We start from the raw sequence: 22718 nt of genomic DNA, 5'->3' as shown, positions 1-22718 counted from the left end.
CTCTTGTACAGAGAGTATTGTTATAAATATTAATTTGAAAATGTATCTATGAAAAATTGTAATAAAGTTAAATAAAAATCGTTATCTTTCGATATCTGGCTTTTTTTTAGCTTCAAAGTGATACCTTAGTCATTGGTAAAGACGATGTCCGGAAAGTGCTAGATGATGTTGGTAAAGCAGTCCAAGATGAAATAAGGACTGAAAAATTTGATTTCAAGAAGGACGCTGAAAAGCAAAAGTTAAAACTTATCAAAATGACCAAAAGATATGTCAGTGCTATTGGCAAACATGGAAAAATGTCAGTGTCTCAACTAGATGAAGCATATAGATCTGCAATTGATGAAATAGAAAAACAAAGAAAGAAAGTGGTTAAAGAAGTACAAGCTGAAGGAGAAAAACAAAAGAAGATTATAGAGGCGAAAGGACGTGCTATTTCAAAAAAGATAATCATCGCAGTTCAAACAAAAGCTGACATTGTTAAGAGAAAAATGAGAAAACAGTTTAATCAAGAAGTTAAAAGGTTGAAAACAGAGGCCAATGCTAATGTAATAATGATTCCGTCGGAAGCTGGTAAAGCTGTTAAAGAAATAAAGGAAGCCATAGATACAGGTGTGAAAGAAATAGGGGCGAACCCCGTTATAATGCTGTCGTCTGCAGTTACTCGGATGGAACAGCTAAATGACTGTGCTGAAGCATTAAAACATACTGAGAAATCAAAAACAGAAAGCGAAAAAGATACATACAACAAATTAAAAAAGGGTAAGTGTATTTTCTTTATAACCTCAAGTATTTTAGCAAAAAGCGTGGGAACTTGTAAATTTCAGCTAATCATTTTGCTTCTGACTAACTTGAATCCTTACATTCAATGTAGAGCAATAACAGGATAGCTTGTGTGTCGCTTAAAATGATTTCATAGGAAGCATTGTTCTTTTTTCGGCTATTATTATGAATGTTACCTTGAATGTTTCAGTGACTGCCATATTTCAGTTGGTAAACCATTATATACATAATCTAATATTTCAGTATGCCGGTTCAGTTATACTTAAACAAAACAGTTACTGGCTGACAGAACATAAAAATTTATATTGATAAAGCTCATGCATTTTTAGCCCACCATCATCAGATGGTGGGCTATTCAAATCACTCTGCGTTCGTGGTCCGTCATCCTTCCAAGCTCACATTTGCATACTTAGGTGGCTATAGGAACTATAGGTAACTGTACTTTTTAGCTCACCTGTCACGAAGTGACAAGGTGAGCTATTATGACCGCTTGATGTCCGTCGTGCGTAGTGCGTCGTCCGTCAACAATTTCTAAAAAAAATTTCTTCTTGAAAACCACTGGGCAGAATTACACCAAACTTCACAGGAATGATCCTTGAGTGGCCCCCTTTCAAAATTGTTCAAAGAATTGAATTCCATGCAGAACTCTGGTTGCCATGGCAACCGAAAGGAAAAACTTTAAAAATCTTCTTCTCAAAAACCAGAAGCCCTAGAGCTTAGATATTTGGTGTGAAGCATTGCCTAGTGGACCTCTACCAAATTTGTTCAAATCATGACCCCGGGATCAAAATTGACCCCGCCCCAGGGGTCACTTGATTTTACATAGGAAAATCTTAAAACATCTTCTTCTCAAAAACCAGAAGACCTAGAGCTTAGATATTTGACATGTAGCATTGCCTAGTGGACCTCTACTAAAGTTGTTCAAATCATGACCCTGGGTTCAAAATTGACCCGCCCAAGGGGTCACTTGATTTTACATAGGAAAATCTTCAAAAATTTTCTTAAAATAAACCAGAAGGCCTAGAGCTTAGATATTTCACATGTAGCATTGCCTAGTGGACCTCTACAAAATTTATTCAAATCATGACCCCGGGGTCAATTTTTTGACCCCGCCCCAAGTGTCACTTCATTTCACATAGGAAAATCTTCAATTTTTTTCTAAAAATAAACCAGAAGGCCTAGAGCTTAGATATTTCACATGTAGCATTGCCTAGTGGACCTCTACAAAATTTATTCAAATCATGACCCTGGGATCAAAATTGACCCCGCCCCAGGGGTCACTTGATTTTACATAGGAAAATCTTCTAAAAATAAACCAGAAGGCCTAGATCTTAGATATTTGACATGTAGCATTGCCTAGTGGACCTCTACAAAATTTGTTCAAATCATGACCCCGGGGTCAAAATTGACCCCGCCCCAGGGGTCACTTGATTTTACATAGGAAAATCTTCAAAAATTTTCTAAAAATAAACCAGAAGGCCTAGATCTTAGATATTTGACTTGTAGCATTGCCTAGTGGACCTCTACAAAAAAATTTCAAATCATGACCCCGCCCCAGGGGTCACTTGATTTTACATAGAAAAATCTTCAAAAAATTTCTAAAAATAAACCAGAAGGCCTAGATCTTAGATATTTGACATGTAGCATTTCCTAGTAGACTTTTACAAAATTTGTTCAAATCATGACCCCCGGGGTCAAATTGACCCCGCCCCATGGGGTTACTTGATTGTACATAGGAAAATCTTCATAAATTTGCTAAAAATAAACCAGAAGGCCTAGATGTTAGATATTTGATATGTAACATTGCCTAGTAGACTTCTACAAACTTTGTTCAAATCATGACCCCCGTGGTAAAATTGGCCCCGCCCCAGGGATTGTTACTTGATTGTACATCTGAAAATCTTCCAAAATTTTTCTAAAAATCATCAGTTTGACATTTGAAACATGTAGCTCATATTATTCAGGTGAGCGATCCAGGGTCATAATGACCCTCTTGTTCTTTGATGTCATTCATTCCGTAAGGCTTTTATGTGGCTATTTTTCACTTACATGGCTAAAAGAACAATAGAGAGAACCAAAGAGTAGCCACATAAGTATTCATATGTAGGAATGTCCGTCCGTCTGTCCTTCCGTCCGTTAACAATTTCTCGTTATCGCATCTCCTCAGAAACTACCAGGGGGATTTTGACCAAACTTTGTCAGAATGATGTATTGATACCCTAGTTGTGTCCCTCTGAAAATCAGACTGGTTCAACAATTTTTGAGTGAGTTATGGCCCTTTGTTTATTTTTATAATTTACATAGATTTTTATAGGGAAAAACTTTAAAAATCTTCTTGTTCAAAACAACAGGGCCTAGGGCTTTGATATTTGGTATGAAGCATCATCTAGTGGTCCTCTACCAAGATTGTTCAGATTTTTTCCCTGGGGTCAAGTATGGCCCCGCCCCGGGGGTCACATGGTTTATATAGACTTGTATAGGGAAAAACATTGAAAAACCTCTTCTCCAAAACGTTAAACCACAGGACCTAGGGCTTTGATATTTTGTATGTGACATCATCTAGTGGTCTTCTGCTAAGATTGTTCAAATTATTCCCCTAGGGTCAAATATGGCCCTGCCCCGGGGGTCACATGGTTTACATAGACTTATATAGGGGAAAACTTTGAAAATCTTCTTGTCCAAACCACAAAGCCTAGGGCTTTGATATTTGTAATGTAGCATCATCTAGTGGTTCTCTACCAAGTTTGTTCAAATTATCCCCCTACGGTCAAATATGGCCCTGCCCTGGGGGTCACATTGTTCATATAGACTTATATAGGGTAAAAGCTTTTAAAATCTTCTTGTCAATAACCTACAACATTCAAATTTGGACCATATGTATGGTTTTGAATGGCAAGATGAACCTTGACATGAGTTGACCATGATTTTGACCTAGTGACCTACTTTCACATTTCTGTAGCTACAGCTTTTAAATTTGGACCACATGCATAGTTTTGTGCACCGAAAAAAACTTTGACCTTGACATTGACCTAGTGACCTACTTTCATTTTTGAAGGTACAGGCTTCAAATTTGGACCACATGCATAGTTTCATGTTCCGAAATGAAATTTGACCTTGATTTTGACTAGTGACCTACTTTCACATTTCTCAAGCTACAGCCTTCAAATTTGGACCACATGCATAGTTTTGTGTACCGAAACAAACTTTGACCTTGACATTGACCTAGTGACCTACTTTCACATTTTTGAAGGTACAGGCTTCAAATTTGGACCACATGCATAGTTCTGTGTTCCGAAATAAAATTTGACCTTGATTTTGACCTAGTGACCTACTTTCACATTTCTCAAGCTACAGCCTTCAAATTTGGACCACTTGCATAGTTTCGTGTACCGAAATGAACTTTGACCTTAAGATTGACCTAGTGACCTACTTTCACATTTCTGTAGCTACAGGCTTCAAATTTAGACCACGTGCATAGGATTGTGTTCCGAAACAAACTTTGACCTTGACATTGACCTAGTGACCTTCTTTCACGTTTTTGAAGGTACAGGCTTCAAATTTGGACCACATGCATAGATTTGTGTTCTGAAATGAAATTTGACCTTGATTTTGACCTAGTGACCTACTTTCACATTTCTCAAGCTACAGCCTTCAAATTTGGACCACTTGCATAATTTTGTGTACTGAAATAAACTTTGACCTTAAGATTGACCTAGTGAACTACTTTCAAATTTCTCAAACTGCAGCCTTCAAACTTGATGCACATGCATAGTTTTGTGTACAAAGAACTTTGTCTTTGAAATTGATCTAGTGACCTACTTTCACATTTCTCAAGCTACAGCTTTCAAATTTGGACCACATGCATGGACCACATGCACAGTGTTGTGTACGGAAATGAAATTTGACCTTGAGCTAGTCAATAAGTCTTCAAATTTGGAATACTCAAAAATGGCACATTGGTGGGTGCCAAAATCACTCTGTGATCTCTTGTTAGTTCATATGATTATCACATCAGCGTTGTTTGTGCCATGTGACGGTCGTAAAAGAATCCTCATACCTTCAAACAGAGCTGTTATATTTCGATCTCTTCAGATCGTTCAGCACGACATTTATGTTGTGTTAGTGTACTGTTCATTTTTTTAGCTTGATCATTTTGGCTTGGGTGGTTCCAATACTCCGACTTTAAAAGCACCCCTTAAATATGGTGCCTGCTTTCTAATTTTGTCTTTAGGCAGTTTCTGTGATATGCACTAAATTCCAGTTTGTTTAGTTCTGCTAATTGTTTTCTCGTTTAGAGCACAGCCATTATTTTATCTGGAGACCTTACGCTGTTTTTCATTGAATTGCACTCTGTGCATCATTAAAGGTTCCATGTGCACTGCCATATGAATACATCTGCGGATGTCTCTAAATTGCATTCTGGTACTTATAACATGTAAATGTTGAGTTCTGCTAAACCCGGGGTTAGAGAGTGTGGACGGTAGTTTGCACTTCCACTTCCGTCTATGGTTCAGTCAAACTGAGCCTTTTATGTCGTGTTAGGCGACCTGTGGTTTTCCACTTTTTTTTTTATTGTTTTATGCATGAAAAATGCAAATATTGGTAAACAGTTTCTTCCTTTATACATTTCCAGTTACTAGGTAAACAACACCATTTTGTAATGGGAAGTTCTGTTACACACATCTGGTATCACATCTGGAAACTGAACTCTTATTGTAATCGCAAAAATAAAAGAGTTCAGTCAGTGCAAATTACAAGAGAATAAACTGTTTAATACTGCGGCCACACTCAAGTATGCATAGCTTAAAAATCGCTAAATGTGCTTATAAAATGTTACTTCTTTTTAGCTCACCTGAGCAATGTGAGTTTTTGTGATCGCTCGATGTCCGGCGTCTGTCGTCTGTCTGTCTGTCGTCTGTCAACATTTAGCTTGTGTATGCGATAGAGGCTGTATTTTTCAACTGATCTTCATGAAATTTTGTCAGAATGATTACCTTGATGAAATCTAGGCCAAGTTCGAAAATGGGTCATGTTAGGTCAGAAAGTAGGTCACTAGGTCAAATCAAAGAAAATCCTTGTGTATGCGATAGTCTAGAGGCTGTATTTTTCAACTGATCTTCATGAATTTTTGTCAGAATGATTACCTTGATAAAATCTAGGCCAAGTTTGAAAATGGGTCATCTGGGGTAAAAAACTAGGTCATTAGGTCAAATCAAAGAACAAGATGGCCATTAAGGCCCTGTATCGCTCACCTGACCTATTGACCTAAAGATCATCAAGATTAACATTCTGACCAAGTTTCATTAAGATATGGTCATAAATGTTGTCTCTAAAGTGTTGACTAGCTTTTCCATTGATTTGACCCAGTGACCTAGTTTTTGACACTACATGACCCAGATTCGAACTTGACCTAAAGATCATCAAGATTAACATTCTGACTAAGTTTCACGAAGATATAGTCATAAATGTGGCCTCTAGAGCATCAACAAGCTTTTCCTTTGATTTGACCTAGTGACCAAGTGTTTGACCCCACCTGACCCAGATTTGAAATTGACCTATAGATCATCAAGATCAACATTCTGACCAAGTTTCATTAAGATATGAAGATATGGTCATAAATGTGGCCTCTACAGTGTTAACTACCTTTTCCTTTGATTTGACGTGGTGACCTAGTTTTTGATCCTGCATGACCCAGATTCAAACTGGACCTTGAGACCATCAAGATTAACTTTCTGACCAAAATTCATGAAGATACAGTCATAAATGTGGCCTCTATAGCGTTAACAAGCTTTTCCTATGATTTGACCTGGTGACCTACTTTTTGACCCCAGATGATCCAATATCGAATTCCTCCAAGATTTTATTGAGGGTAACATTCTGACCAAGTTTCATTAAGATTGGACCAAAATTGTGACCTCTGGAGTGTTAACAAGCTTTTCCTTTGATTTGACCTGGTGACCTAGTTTTTGAACCCAGATGACCCAATATCAAATTCCTACAAGATTTTATTGAGGGTAACATTCTGACCAAGTTTCATTAAGATTGGGCCAAAATTGCGACCTCTAGAGTGTTAACAAGCTTTTCCTTTGATTTGACCTGATGACCTAGTTTTTGACCCCAGATGACCCAATATCAAACTGGTCCAAGATTTTATTGAGGGTAACCTGGGCGTCTGCTGAGACTTTAAAAGTTGGAGCCACCAGTTTAGCCACTTTCAAAATTTTATAGCCACTTTGGAGCCAATCCATTTTTTTGAAGGCGTGGTCTATTTTGTATGCATAAAGAAGGGATATGTGTATAAAACAACAACAACATAATACTTGTTACACTTACTATCTATGTAAATGTCATATCTTTTGAGTTTTATATTTTCTTATAACAAATAAATAATTAACAATTTTAAGGAGGTAGGTTACCTTGATATTTGTAAGTGCGCATGTCCAACCGGAAGCTAACGTGATGATTTACGACGACGTTTACGACAAACTAAATGTGTTTGTATATCCATTCTTCTGGAAATAAATCTTGAACCTGCCTCCGATCTTATGTTTAATGGTTTAATAATGCAGAAATAATGAATGAATTGCCGCAGAAACGCTTCAAAACATTGTTGCCTTAAAATGACGTCATTGACGTCATGACGTTACGTGTCAGTTACCACGCAAAATTAATAGCTTTTATTTTGAAAGTACGTTATTCTGTGCTTTTCCTTTATTTGAACTATTTTTAAACAGCCATTATTTGCTGAAATACTTTTTATTAGTCTTTTGCTCTGAAAAATGATCAATATTTTGCTTCTTTTATGTAATTATATTGAAATGTTATGCGGAATGTAAGAAAATGGATGATGGTAACTGATGTGACTGGGAATATAGTTGGCTGAAAGGTAACTTATTACGGTCATTTACAAATAAAAATTAAGTATTTTACAATTTGGTTGGTATAAATGGTTGTTTTGTTTATATATTTTATTTTTTTCCATCCAGGAGAATAAAGAAATATACATTTCAAAATATCTCATCATTCCAGATAAGTACACTACATAAACAAGATAAAAAAAATAAGAACAAAATATGTTGGTGGAATTTTATTTTCAAAAATTTGATATACAGACTTTGTAGTATTTACTTCTTTAGATATGTTGGACTGAAATGGGAATAACAACATTAAATTTTTGTAGTCATAAGTTAATATGGGAATTATTAACTTAACTTAAAAAGATTTTTTATCACTGTTATGCCATCTGAGCTTTAATATTTTTGAGTCGGCTAAAGGCTGAAAGCCTTTTGACGAGTCCTTGCTATCCAACGATTCTCTAAATGGACCAAATAACACAGTGAAGGGATGTAGTTCCATTAGATTTCTCAAACTTCAAACAGTTCACTGCATGAATGAAGTTAAGTTGTGTCAATTCCCTTTGCTATGACCAATATACGATGTAATCTGTCATATTTATGACTTGTAATTGTGCAATTCTCGAATGTAACTCATTAAGCATAAATGTGCATTTTAAGAATTGCGCAGGCTTACAAAGCTTGGGTAACATCCAGCGAAAGACAAAAAATAGTTCCAGCAGGGCTCCAGATAAGATGCGTATTAGCGTAAATTACGTATAGAAATAATGCAAATACGCATGTCTAATAATTTCTAAGCATATAAAAACGTATATAAAATTACAGAAACGCACACAATGCTTTTTTAAAAACAAAATCTGAATCGTCTGGATGCGTTAGGTAACATAGCCGATCAGCCTTAATTCTCCTACATTGAACGTAAACACGCATCGTATGATTTCTATAAACTTTGCGTGGGTTGAATTTTGCAGTCAGTAAACGGATAAATTATCGGAAGAAGAAGCTCTTACTGGTTTATTTAGTTACTACTGATATTAAAAATGATTTTAATTCTTATTTTTCGAGAAATAAACAAATCGGCGAAACATTAAATTGTATTTTCTTGTAGTTTTTGAAATCGAAAGTAGATCGTCTATGTTTGGCGAAACGAAACAACTTTTTTATGAAAAGATTTAAATAAGAGGTAATTTAACCGTAAACTTCAATGTCAGATACTGCCAATTGCTGCTAAATGTCTTCGTATCATCACAATTTGTAAAATATATTGTTCAAACTGGAGAAAAGTGTGATCGTATCCGGATATAATATTTTGGGTAAATATCGAGCTGTGTTATGAAATTTTAAGAAAAAAACTAAAAACAAACTGAAACTGGTAGACTATACTGTCAGTACATCAATCATTAGCCGACTCAGGCCATTCAGGCCTTTGATTCAACATTGTCATTGGCAACAAGGCTCAAAATTATTTGTTGTGTATACCTTGCATTCATGTGTGATAAATGCTTTTAATGGTATTATTTAATATAATTTATGCTTTTCTTCTTACCATGGATTAAAAAAATATAAATTTATTTGTCTGAAAATTAAGGTCAAAATACTGACTGATTAAATTGCAATATAAGAGAGCTTATTTGAGATAAAGGGAGGTAATTCCATAAAAAATATGTAGAATGTAGATGATAAATATAATGAAGGGAGGTAATAAAATATTGTGAAGTTATTAGTCTTCATTTCTTTGATGAGCTAATTAATTGTTTTACATTTTGGTTTATTAACTACAAGTATGACCTAACATGTGTACCTGTCCTGAAGGAAAATAAAAAAGGTTGTTTGATGTCCTTGTACTGTTAAGTTGTTCCTGTATTTGTTTACATTCCATGTCTGAATGAAATGAAGAAACAGACTTTAATGAGGGTATCCCGGGAAAATACCTAAGTTTATTTTTATATCAGCAAATTTGATGAGATAGTCATTCAGGAGTTGTCTATCCTATTTCCAAAAATGCTATGGGGACTAAATTTTTTGGAGTAAATATCTCTTTTAAAAAATAACACACAGCATTTTAATATTGTGTATATATTATCTGATGCACTTAGCAATATATATTTGGAGTCAAAATGTTAAAAATTCCGGTTTTAATTTTTTAGTTACAATGTCTAGTTATTGATACAAATATATACAGTACAAGAGTGAATTTGACCATTCTTTAGCTAATAGAATTTGCAATAATCACAGAAAAACAAGCAAAAAAAGGGGGAATATTTTTTTGGCACATGTATAACAGCTTCAGAAGCCTTCATTTTCATTGGTTTCTATCTTGATGCAGGATTTATCAGGATATCCTGGGATTTCCTGCATAAAGAAATTTATGATTTACATTTGTTACAGCTTATTGAATCTTATTTGAAGAAGTCCTGGCTTGTCCTGCCTGTTCCTCAATCAATTTATATAAGTCCTGGATTGTCTTGCCTTATCCTGTCTTCATTTATTCAGGTCCTGGCTTTTCCTGTCTTAAGCTGAGCTCTTAAAATATCACGTAGGATATCCCAGGATATCTCAAGATTTACCTGGGATATCCTGGCCTCCAGGATTTATTTCTGCATGGGGAGTATGCGTTTATCTGTGTTAAAGCTTTATTGGGATACATGACGATTTTTAATCATAGAATGAAATATTAAACCGAAAAGAATAATTTATTGGCAATTTTTCTGTTCTTTCAAATATTAACGTGATTGAATGGTTTATCAATAAAGTAAGCATTGTTGTAGTTGATAAATAATACCCTTTTATATGCAAGGTTATGTATCTTTTCAGTAGGCAATATGATCATGTTTATTATGCCCCCCTTCAAAGAAGGAGGGGTATATTGTTATGCAGATGTCTGTCTGTCGGTCGGTTGGTCGGTATGTAGACCAATCCGTTTCCAGATGATAACTCAAGAACACTTGGGCCTCGGATCATGAAAGTTGATAGGAAGGTTGGTCATCACCAGCAGATGACCCCTATTGATTTTGAGATCTGTATGTCAAAGGTCAAGGTCAAAGTGACCCTGAACCGTTAAACGGTTTCCGGATGATAACTCAAGAACGCTTGGGCCTAGGATCATGAAAGTTGATAGGGAGGTTGATCATAACCAGCAGATGTCCCCTATTGATTTTGAGATCAGTATGTCAAAGGTCAAGGTCACAAGGTCACAGTGACCAGGAACACTAAAACGGTTTCCGGGCGATAACTCGAGAACGCTTAGGCCTAGGATCAGGAAAATTGATAGGGAGATTGGTCAGGACCAGCAGATGACCCCTATTGATTTTGAGATCATTATGTTTAAGTTCAAGGTCACATTGGCCAGGAACAGTTAAACAGTTTCTGGGCGATAACTTGAGAACACTTGGGCATAGGATCATGAAAATTAATTAGTGAGATTGGTCATGACCAGCAGATGACCCCTAAAGATTTTGAGGTCAGTAGGCCAGAGGTCAAGGTCACATTGACCCGGAACAGTTAAACCCTTTCCGGACGATACCTTGAGAACACTTGGGCCTAGGATCACAAAACTTAATAGGGAGGTTGATCATGACCAGCAGATGACTCCTGTTGATTTTCAGGTCAATAGGTCAAAGATCAAGGTCACATTGAACCAGAGCAGTAGAAATTTTGTTTACAGTGAGCAAATAATTTCTGTTCCTTGTGCATTTACTGACTGCATCAAGGGGGGGCATTTCGTGTTCGACGAGCTCTTGTTTATATTTCATAGCACTTACTGCGACCTTTGACATATATTTGTGGCATTTAAACTGAGAAGCATATGATTGTATGATCAAACTGATTGCATTAGTTAGACTAAGGAAATTATCTTAACCAGAAATATTTGGTTAAGTAGTCTCACCCCGAATTAAAACAAGTCAGACCTGTCCGTAAGACAGCGCGCTCGACTTTTCTCATTACTTGACTCTGAATTAGAGCTTTGCCAGTAAAAACTTTAGAAAACTTTAACCAAAAAAATCTAAGTTAACAAGGGGCATAACTCTGTAAAAATTCAAATCAGAGTTCGGGAATTAATCTCTCCTAGTGTAGACTTTGATAGTAAATAACTATTTAAAGTTTCAAGTCAGTAGCTTTGATAGTAACCGAGATATTTGACTTTATCAAAACCTTTGACCAAAATTCTTAGTATAAAAGGGGCATAACTCCATCAAAATGCAAATCAGAGTTATAGGGATTATTTCTCCTGGAGTAGACTTTGATAGTAAATAATACTGTAAGTTTCAAGTCAATAGCTTTGATAGCAACAAAGATATTTGACTTTATCAAAAACTTTAACAAACGGCAACGCTGACTCCGATGCTGGACCGATTGCAGTAGCTCTACTTTTTCTTCGAAAAGTCGAGCTACATGTGGTAAAGTAATGAAATGAAACATTCAAACCTTTACAACATGCCCTGCCAGAAGGTGAACTCAAAAGTATTTCATAATAATATGCAAATATTACATAAAGATTTACTGGGACGTTTTTAAGCTGTAAAATAAACAGTCAGGGGTGTAACTGTTTTAAGTTATCGCTTTTTATAACCCATTTGAGTTATTGCTTATATTTTCATAACTTATTTCAGTTATCGTAAAATATTACAAAGCCCTCCTGTGCCAATTCCTCATTTTGAATGAGACTAATGCAATTATTTCCTGAATCCTTAAACTTTTATCTTTCCAGCTAAGCAATGTAATTTTTTACGTAAGGCTGATAATGTCTCATGCAAAAGTTTTAAAGCTATAAAACTCTTAACATCCCATTATGCTTATCAGGTCATGATCAGACTAAAAGAGAATTTGATTAACCAGTTTGCTACTAATTTCACTTTAAAGGTCACTTTGTGAGAATTAACAGCAAAAAGACCTTTTTTGAATAACTTACCTGAGTTAACTATATTTTATAACTAATACAGGTTATAAAATGCTTGAAAAAGTAACTGAAATAGGTTACATAACTTAAAACAGTTACACCCCTGACTGATAAAAGCTTTTCTAAAATTGTATATAACTAATATATACTGAACAAAATAGCTAATACTTCTTGAAATGTGTGTACACTCAGAATATTGTTATTGATAAAATGCCGAGCTTTCAACAAAACCAAAACACGTTTTCAGATATAATATTCATTCAATTTACGATTTCAACCAATTTTTGACAGGTCCCAGAAAGTAAACAAAAATGTTAACAGTGTGCATGTACATACTAAAAAACGAAAACATAATTTGGGAAGATAATGAAATAACTTTTGTTTAATATTTAACCATTCAATAGAGAAAAAAAATTATTATGAACAGTTATTATTCTTACAAATGGTTTTTATGTTTTTGTTTTTTTACTTTTTCACAAATGGGGTGAGTTAGTAAATTGAATAAAATTATATGTTGGAGTCACTTAATATTTTTGATATTTTATTATGTTATTAACAACACTTTGTTCTAAAAGTATGCTAAATTTCAAAATTGTATTCACAGAATTTGCAAAGATATTGGAAAATTAGCAAATGTGGTTAGCTATTTTGTTCTGTATATACCCTATGACATTTAACCTTTATTTATGAGCATGCAATGCGTTTTCGAGTGCGAGTCATATTTTATTAATTGGATAGAAATGTATGGTTTATTTAAACCTATAATTGTAAACCAAATCCTTATAATGTGAAATTACTCATGAATCATTGCACCAGTGCCGAAAATTATGTGAAAATATCAGATTTGTTGCATGAACTTTTGACCTCTAGAATTTGCATATAATGGTCATATATTTTTCAGAGACAGCACCCAGATGAACCAGCGATGTTTAAACTTTAATAAAGTTTTGTCTCCAAGCATTAACATTCCGGCCCTCATAAACTTTTTTCAGGGGCTAAAACCACCAGACTATAAATAAAAACATCCGGCAACTATTTAGTTTGTCAGACAAAATGTTACATTTATTCTTAAAACGTTTTTGATAACATTTACTTTTATCAAAATGATATTCTGAAACATTAAAATAGACAGAATGAATAAAAAAAGTGGGAAAAGTGGCTGATATATAAAGCGTTCATATAAAATTTAGGAAGAAATTAATAGATATTACCTTATTTTGTAAGACAACTTTTGTTTGGTTATACAAGTTATTTATAACATGCTAACACAGTTATTATGTCTCCACTCCACTCCCCCCCACCCCCCCCTGGGGGAGACATATTGTTTTTGCCCTGTCCGTCCATCCGTATGTCACACTTCATTTCCGATCAATAACTGGAGAACCATTTGACCTAGAACCTTCTGGGCTTCAAACTTCATAGGGTGGCATGACTTATGGAGTAGACGACCCCTATTGTTTTTGGGGTCACTCTGTCAAAGGTCAAGGTCACAGGGGCCTGAACATGGAAAACCATTTCCGATCAATAACATGAAAACCACTTGACCCAGAATGTTGAAACTTCATAGGATGATTGGTCATGCAGAGTAGATGACCCCTATTGATTTTGGGGTCACTGCGTTAAAGGTCAAGGTCACAGGGGCCCAAACAAGGAAAACCATTTCCTGTCAGTAACTTGAGAACCACTTGATCCAGAATGTTGAAAATTCATAGGATGATTAGTCATGCAGAGGAGATGACCCCTATTGATTTTGGGGTCACTCCGTTAACGGTCAAGGTTGCAGCAGATAGAAAATGGAAATCCATTTCCAGTTTATAACTTCAGAACCATTTGACCTAGAACCTTCACACTTCATAGGGAGATAGGAATAACAGGGTAGGTGACCCTAATGTTTTTGGGGATCACTTCGTCAAAGGTCAAGGTCACAGGGGACTGAACACAGAAAACTCTTTCCAATCAATAACTTGAGAACCACTTGACTCAGAATGTTGAAACTTAATAGGATAATTGGACATGCAGAGTAGATAACCCCCAAATGATTTTGGGGTCACTTGATCAAAGGTCAAGGTCACAGCAGCCCGAACATGGAAAACCGTATCCAATTCATAACTTGAGAACCACTAGGCCCAGAATGTTGAAACTTAGTGGGATGATTGGACATGCCAAATAGGTGATCCCTATTGCAGCCAACCATCAGTGTCTCTTTGACTTTCGCTCTTGTCCCCTATTGACTTCTTGCATATACGACTATGCAGTGGGGGAGACATGCGCTTTCTTACAAAAGCATCTTCTAGTTTTATTTATTTTCTTATAGCTCAGTTAAGATGTGTGCAATATAAACGGTCATGTGATAATTACAGATATTGAAATGGACTGTGTTAGGTTAAATGTGTTTCACTGAAATGTTTATTTTTAGTCCCCTACTGGTTGAAAACCAGTTTTTGGGGACTATAGGAATGCGCTTTTCCGTCCGTCCTTCCGTGATTCCGTCCTTCAGTCCGTCCACAATTTCGTGTTCGGTCCATAACTCTGTCATCCATGAAGGGATTTTAATATTACTTGGCACAAATGTTCCCTGGCTCAAAGGTCAAGGTCACAATTGGAAGTCAAAGGTCTACAGGGCTTTTTTCCTGTCCCGACCATAACTCTACCATCCATGAAGGGATTTTAATATTACTTGGCACAAATGTTCCCCAAGGTCAAGGTCGCAATTGGAGGTCAAAGGTCAATAGGGTTTTTAGCTCATCTGATTTTTTGAAAAAAAATGATGAGTTATTGTCATCACTTGAGCGGTTGTCGGCGTCGGCGTCAGCATCTGCGTCGGCGTTGCCTGGTTAAGTTTTATGTTTAGGTCAGCTTTTCTCCTAAACTATCAAAGCTATTGCTTTGAAACTTGGAATACTTGTTCACCATCATAAGCTGACCCTGTATAGCAAGAAACATAACTCCATCTTGCTTTTTGCAAGATTTATGGCCCCTTTTGTACTTAGAAAATATCAGATTTCTTGGTTAAGTTTTATGTTTAGGTCAACTTTTCTCCTAAACTATCAAAGCTATTGCTTTGAAACTTGGAATACTTGTTCACCATCATAAGCAGACCCTGTACATCAAGAAACATAACTCCATCTTGCTTTTAGCAAGATTTATTGCCCCTTTTGGACTTAGAAAATCGGTTTTCTTGGTTAAGTTTTATGTTTAGGTCAGCTTTTATCCTAAACTATCAAAGCTATTGCTTTAAAACTTGCAACACTTGTTCACCATCATAAGTTGACCCTGTATAGCAAGAAACATAACTCCGTCCTGCTTTTTGCAAGATTTATGGCCCCTTTTGGACTTAGAAAATATCAGATTTCTTGGTTAAGTTTTATGTTTAGGTCAACTTTTTCTCTTAAACTATCAAAGCTATTGCTTTGAAACTTGCAACACTTGTTCACCATCATAAGCTGACCCTGTACAGCAAGCAACATAACTCCATCCTGCTTTTTGCAATAATTATTGCCCCTTTTGGACTTAGAAAATCATTTTCTTGGTTGAGTATTATGTTTAAGTCAACTTTTCTCATAAACTATCAAAGCTATTGCTTTAAAACTTGCAACAGTTTTTCACCATCATAAGTGGACACTGTACATCAAGAAACATAACTCTATCCTGCTTTTTGCAAGAATGATGGCCCTTTTTAGACTTAGAAAATCATGGGTAGGACAATATTTCTATTACACAAAAAAAATCAGATGAGCGTCGGCACCCGCAAGGCGGTGCTCTTGTTTTCATGTCCGGTCCATAACTCTGTCATCCATGAAGGGATTTGAATATTACTTGGCACAAATGTTCCACATGATGTGACGATGTGTCATGCGCAAAGACCGGACCCTTAGCTTAAAGGTCAAGGTCACAATTGGAGGTCAAAGGTCAACAGGGCTTTTTTCCTGTCCGGTCCATAACTCAGCCATCCATGAAGGGATTTTAATATTATTTGGCACAAATGTACCTCATAATAACACGATGTGTCATGCACGACTTTCAGACCCCTAGCTCAAAGGTCAAGGTCACACCTGGCTGTCAGATGTTAACATGGCATGAACAGGGTCGGTTTCATGTCCGGTCCATAACTCTTTCATTCATTAAGAGATTTTAATATCACTTGGCACAAGTGTTCCCCATGATGAGTCGACATGTCATGCAGAAATCCCGGACCCCTGGCTCAAAGGTCAAGGTCACAATTGGAAGTCAAAAGTCTACAGGGCTTTTTTCCTGTCCCGACCATAACTCTACCATCCACGAAGGGATTTTAATATTACTTGGCACAAATGTTCCCCAAGGTCAAGGTCGCAATGGGAGGTCAAAGGTCAGTAGGGTTTTTTTCCTGTCCGGTCCAGAACTCTGTCATTCATCAAGGGATTTTAATATTTCGTGGCATAAATGTTCCCCATGATGAGAGGACATGTCATGCACAACACCCAGAACCCTAGCTGAAAGGTCAAGGTCACAATTGGAGATCAAATGTCAATGGGACATTTTTCCTTTCTGGTGTATAACTTTGTTATTCCAAAGAGGATTTGAATATTACTTGGCACAAATGTTCACCACTATGAGACGGAGTGTCATGCGCAAGAACCTGATCTCTAGGTCCAAGGTCAAGGTCACACATAGAGGCCAAATGTCAGATACAATAATGACTTTGTCTGGAACATTTCTTCTTAATTCATAGAGGGATTTTGATGTAACTTGGCATAAATGTTCACTACTATGAAACGGATCGTTATATGCAAGAACCAGCTCCCTGGGTCTAAGGTGAAGGTCACACTTAGAGGTCAAATGCCAAATACAATAATGACTTTTTCCGGAGCATTTCTTCTTCATGCATAGAGGGATTTTGATGTAACTTGGCACAATTGTACACCATCATGAGACGAAGTGTCATGCGCAGGTCCCTTTTTTATGCCCCCGAAGGGAGGCATATAGTTTTTGAACCGTCTGTCAGTCTGTCGGTCTGTCCGCAATTTTCGTGTCCGGTCCATATCTTTGTCATCAATGGATGGATTTTCAAATAACTTGGCATGAATGTGTACCACAGTAAGAAGACGTGTCGCGCGCAAGACCCAGGTCCGTAGCTCAAAGGTCAAGGTCACACTTAGACGTTAAAGGATAGTGCATTGATGGGCGTGTCCGGTCCATATCTTTGTCATCGATGGACATATTTTCAAATAACTTGGCATGAATGTGTACCACAGTAAGACGACGTGTCGCGGGCAAGACCCAGGTCCGTAGCTCAAAGGTGAAGGTCACACTTAGACGTTAAAGAATAGTGCATTGATGGGCGTGTCCGGTCCATATCTTTGTCATCGATGGAAATATTTTCAAATAACTTGGCATGAATGTGTACCACAGTAAGACGACGTGTCACGCGCAAGTCCCAGGTCCGTAGCTCAAAGGTCAAGGTCACACTTAGACGTTAAAGGATAGTGCATTGATGGGCGTGTCCAGCCCATATCTTTGTCATCGATGGATGGATTTTCAAATAACTTGGCATGAATGTGTACCACAGTAAGACGACGTGTCGTGCTCAAGACCCAGGTCCATAGCTCAAAGGTCAAGGTCACACTTAGACGTTAAAGGATAGTGCATTGATGGGCGTGTCCGGTCCATATCTTTGTCATCGATGGATGGATTTTCAAATAACTTGGCATGAATGTGTACCACAGTAAGACGACGTGTCACACACAAGACCCAGGTCCGTAGCTCAAAGGTCAAGGTCACACTTAGACGTTAAAGGTCATTTTTCATGATAGTGCATTGATGGGCATGTCCGGTCCATATCTTTGTCATTCATGCATGGATTTTAAAATAACTATGCATGAATGTGTGACACTGTAAGACGACGTGTCGCGCGCAAGACCCAGCTCTGTAGGTCAAAGGTCCTAAACTCTAACATCGGCCATAACTATTCATTCAAAGTGCCATCGGGGGCATGTGTCATCCTATGGAGACAGCTCTTGTTAGAATTACTTCCCTTTGTTGTTACTATAAATAACTTATATTGTAACTTTTTCATTACTAGTCATAGGGAAGAATTGAGACCACTTTTCTGTGGTACAACATGCATGTTACATCCAATTTTGAGGTGTAATTTGACCTATCTCTACCTCAGGTTAGGATTCTGTGTGGACTTCGAATTTTTATTTGATTTTTTTTTTTTTTTTTTTTTTTTTGTTAAGATTAACTTCCCTTAGTTGTTACTATAAATAACTTATATTGTAATATAACTTTTTTTTTATAATTGACCATAGGGAAAAACCAAGACCACTTTTCTGTGGTACAACATAGATGTAACTTTCAAATTTTAGGAGTATTTTAAGATATCTCTCCCTGGTAAGGAGTTTTTTTGTGGATTCAAAAACAAAAGTATTACAATAAAAGAAATTTGTTATGACGGGCATATATTGTGACATTCTGGCTCTGTTGTTTTTTCTGTTTTGTTTTGGTGTTTTTTTTTACTATAAATAACTTATATGATACCTTTTTGATAATTGGCCAAAAAATGCTATATGAAAACAACTAGAGGTTTTTATACATAAAAATTTTAATCAAAGTGTTTTGTTATAACATATTGTATATATGGTACAATATTGTTTATACATTATTGACAGATATCAGTTCATTATGTTATACTGCAGTAGAGAAAATTAGTTGCCTTCCAGTAGGGGACTTTGTATTGCATGGCAGTACTTCATTTACTTGTTTTTTCTGTATTTCAGAGCTGAAAGACGATTTGGCTACCTTCTACAAAACAAGATACAGTACAATACCACTGTCACCGCTAGTCGAGGGACACGACACTCCCCTTGCAAATTTTTACATTTTGCCTGAAATGAATTTCCTTGAAAAGCAGGACAAAAAGCCAGCTGGGGAAGAGACTAAAACGCCAGTCAAATCATTGTCGGATGTATTCCAGTCTGAAAACAGTTGTGAAATATACTTAACCGCTGATGCTGGATTTGGAAAAACTGCATTTTCAAAATATCTTGCTGTCACATGGTGCCAGGCTCATTGTCCCGAAAGGAAATACAAAACGTACTTCTCAGTAGATGCGATAAATGCCATGCGTGATTTTGAGTTTTTGTTTCTTGTATTATTACGGGATTCTTCTGATGATTGCAGCATTGATGATTTAATAATGAATCAGATCATACAAAATTTGTCACTGCTGTCTTCCGAAATGACAATGCATTCTCTACAGAGAATTCTGCACCGGGAAAAATCTCTGATTATTTTGGACGGCTTGGATGAATGGACCCATCCTAAAAAGAAATGTACAAAAGTACCAAAAACAATCCCTCATCGTAATGCACGTGAAAAGTGTGTAATCCTTACAACGACAAGACCTTGGAAATTAGGTGTGTTAAATCTTAAAACTAGTGAAATAGATAAAAAAGTGGAACTAGTAAAACTAACCTCCGAGTCAGCACAGACATTAGAGGAAAGAGCGATTTCAAAAATAAAAAATCTTGATGTTGCTGAAGCAAAAATTCTGGCCAAACAATTGAATGAAAATATCAAAAAAAATAAACTCGAGGATCTGGAATCCGTCCCCCTTCTTTCGATGTATCTCATTTGTTTATGGTGTGAAGATATTCCACTAGGACAGTCAAAGTGTGGACTATATGCAAGCATTATTGAACTCCTGCTGTCAAGAACTAAAAGCAAACATCCAGCAATGGAACCAACATGCGAACCCTCACAGAGTGATATCCCACAATGTTTCAGTGAACATGAACATTGTAATCAATATTGCACATATTTGAAAGCTTTAGGTAAATTAGCATTTGAAACGTTATTCAGTGAAACAAAGGAGAGCACTCTTGTTTTTACCAAGTCAATCGTAGATAAGTATCTCTCACCAAATGATTTCAAATTAAGTCTTGACTTGGGAATATTAACACAAAGTACAGAAAGGACACTAATCAAACAAATTTCTAAAGTTTCTTTTTCACACAGTACGATGCATACATTTTATTGTGCATTGTACGCTAGCTTTCAAAATGAAAATGATATAAAAGACATTGTTCTAAAGACATGCAAAAGTTTGCAAAGTATTCTTGACATGTCCACATTGTTTGTATTCATCAGCGGAATGAATACAGATATCATGTCTTCAATATCTCACGAATTTCTTTCTGTTATCAACGTAGATAAGAGAACGAGCGAATACAGATCTCATCTTGAGTACGAGCAGTACGCAAAGCACCCTCTGAAAGACATACAAGACATGTACATTTCTTGTATGAAAGAAAACACAAGCGATAAGGAACTCAAACTTTTCTGCCAAGATTTTTTCTTTAGCGGAGATTGTAAAGAAGAAAAATACTTTTCACAGTTAACACGGCTTATGGTTCACAATAAAAATAACTTGGAGTCAATAAATATCAACACTTGGCTTGATGGTATTAGTTTGTGTACAATTATTGATTCTTGTGCACTTCGTGAACTGTTCCAGATGAATAAAATATTCTACGTTGGTCAAGGTGAAGAAGAGCAGCTTCCTGTACTGTTGAACAGGTCGCCAAAATGTGTCACTGTAAGATCGCCTCGTCTAAGTGGTTCTTGCAGCCGTGAAATGTGGGAAACATTACAGAATAATTCTCTGTTACAAGCAATTTGTATCTCAGGTTTCGCAATGAGTCACGATATACTGAATGACTTTCTGAATTATATTATAAACAGAAAAACAATGACGGAGATTAGATTGTGCTACTTATCGTGTATCGAGCACAAGCGTTCGTGCGCTTTCAGTTTAGATTTTAGTCAGCATTCAGATCTAAGGAAGTTAGAACTGGCAGAGATACCTGAAGTGTCACAACTGAAAATCAATAGTCAAGTGAAACACTTGGAGTTGGAGGAAATCAAGCTAGGTGAAAAGTCGCTGCCTCCTGAAATGAAAAATATTGAAAGTGTTGATTTACAGAGTGTAATCATGTCTGCTTCAACATTGTATGATCTCGTTGAGGTATTGAAGAAACTTTTACACAAAGTCACAGTAAAAATAGTCGGGGGTAAGATAAAACCGACACCAGAGTTTAAAGCCCTTAAACAATATATACACTCATCTCAGAATTTCAGAGTCATGAAGGATGAAGGGTGGGGGAAGTTTGTGTTTGAAACAAAAGTTGAAAGTTAAGTTACTTAATAAACTTGACTGATAGTATAAATGTATATAAACATTATTAAACATTAAAGATATGTCACATGTGTTTACACAATGACATATATGACATTTGTGTGACATACATATTTGTACATAATTAAATTTGGGACAGTTGCATGTGGACATAAAATTAATTATTGGAGGAAAGGATGGACGTTCGTATACATGGAATTATGCACAAGTAAGTTATTTTATTTGCTTTTATTTATTATATTCTAAACTTAATATAATATTTTTAACAGTTTGATAGAATTGAGCCTCGTCATGTTGAAAATGGTCATCTTTGTGAAAAAAAATGTAACCTTGAGAACAAAATTTGTTCATTGGGCTATGCAATTAAAATGACCACAATTATTATTTTACTTCTTGAGAAATTCAGTGGGGTATAGATCTATTTAAAGTTTTATAAGCCCCCATCCCCACCACCGCACTATAACGGGTCTGCATATACTAGTCTGACTGTCCGCCTGTCTGTCTGTCTGTCTGTTAGTTTCTGTTTAATAACAGAAGAAAACTACGGCGTACTGTCGGAAAACATCTAAACATTGATAACTTAAACATTTTGGCTAACAGACGTCAGACTTCATAGGATGATTGCATGTATAGAATTAATGGATTAATGGTCCCTGTTGATTTTAGGGTTAATAGGTCAATGTCAAGATCACAATGACCTTGAGACTGAAAACGGTTTCACATTGATAGATTAAAGGCTTCGGCCTACAGACGTCGTACTTCATAGGATGATTGCCTATGGTCAGTAAATGACCCCTGTCGTTTAAAGGTCAATAGGTCAAAGGTGAAGGTCGCAGTGACCTTGAGACTGAAAAATGTCTTCACATTGATAACTGGCCTGGTGTTTATAAAACATTCTCATTCTCAGCTGAGTCTGAAAAAGACTTTAACCTACAGGCGTCAAACTTCAAAGGATAATTGCTTGTAGTAAGAAGATGTCCCATTGTTTTAAGGGTCAATAGGTCAAAGGTCA

The 22718-nt window shown here is 36.3% G+C and overlaps 1 protein-coding gene across 1 annotated transcript in view; it reads left to right on the top strand.

Moving 5' to 3' along the window:
• Window positions 1-82: 82 nt before the first annotated feature.
• Window positions 83-22718, top strand: part of LOC128553230 (uncharacterized) — a 43450-nt gene continuing 20814 nt past the window's right edge. The window contains exons 1-2 of the mRNA XM_053534355.1: window positions 83-759; window positions 19287-21914. Of these exons, the coding sequence (XP_053390330.1) occupies window positions 255-759; window positions 19287-21706 (2925 nt within the window). The 5' untranslated portion in view covers window positions 83-254 and the 3' untranslated portion in view covers window positions 21707-21914. The remainder of the gene's footprint in view (window positions 760-19286; window positions 21915-22718) is intronic.

This window comes from Mercenaria mercenaria, unplaced genomic scaffold (assembly GCF_021730395.1).
Source record: "Mercenaria mercenaria strain notata unplaced genomic scaffold, MADL_Memer_1 contig_3611, whole genome shotgun sequence".
Classification (NCBI taxonomy): domain Eukaryota; kingdom Metazoa; phylum Mollusca; class Bivalvia; order Venerida; family Veneridae; genus Mercenaria; species Mercenaria mercenaria.
The sequence above is the reverse complement of the archived record's forward strand: the minus strand, read 5'-3'. Positions and strand labels throughout refer to the sequence as shown.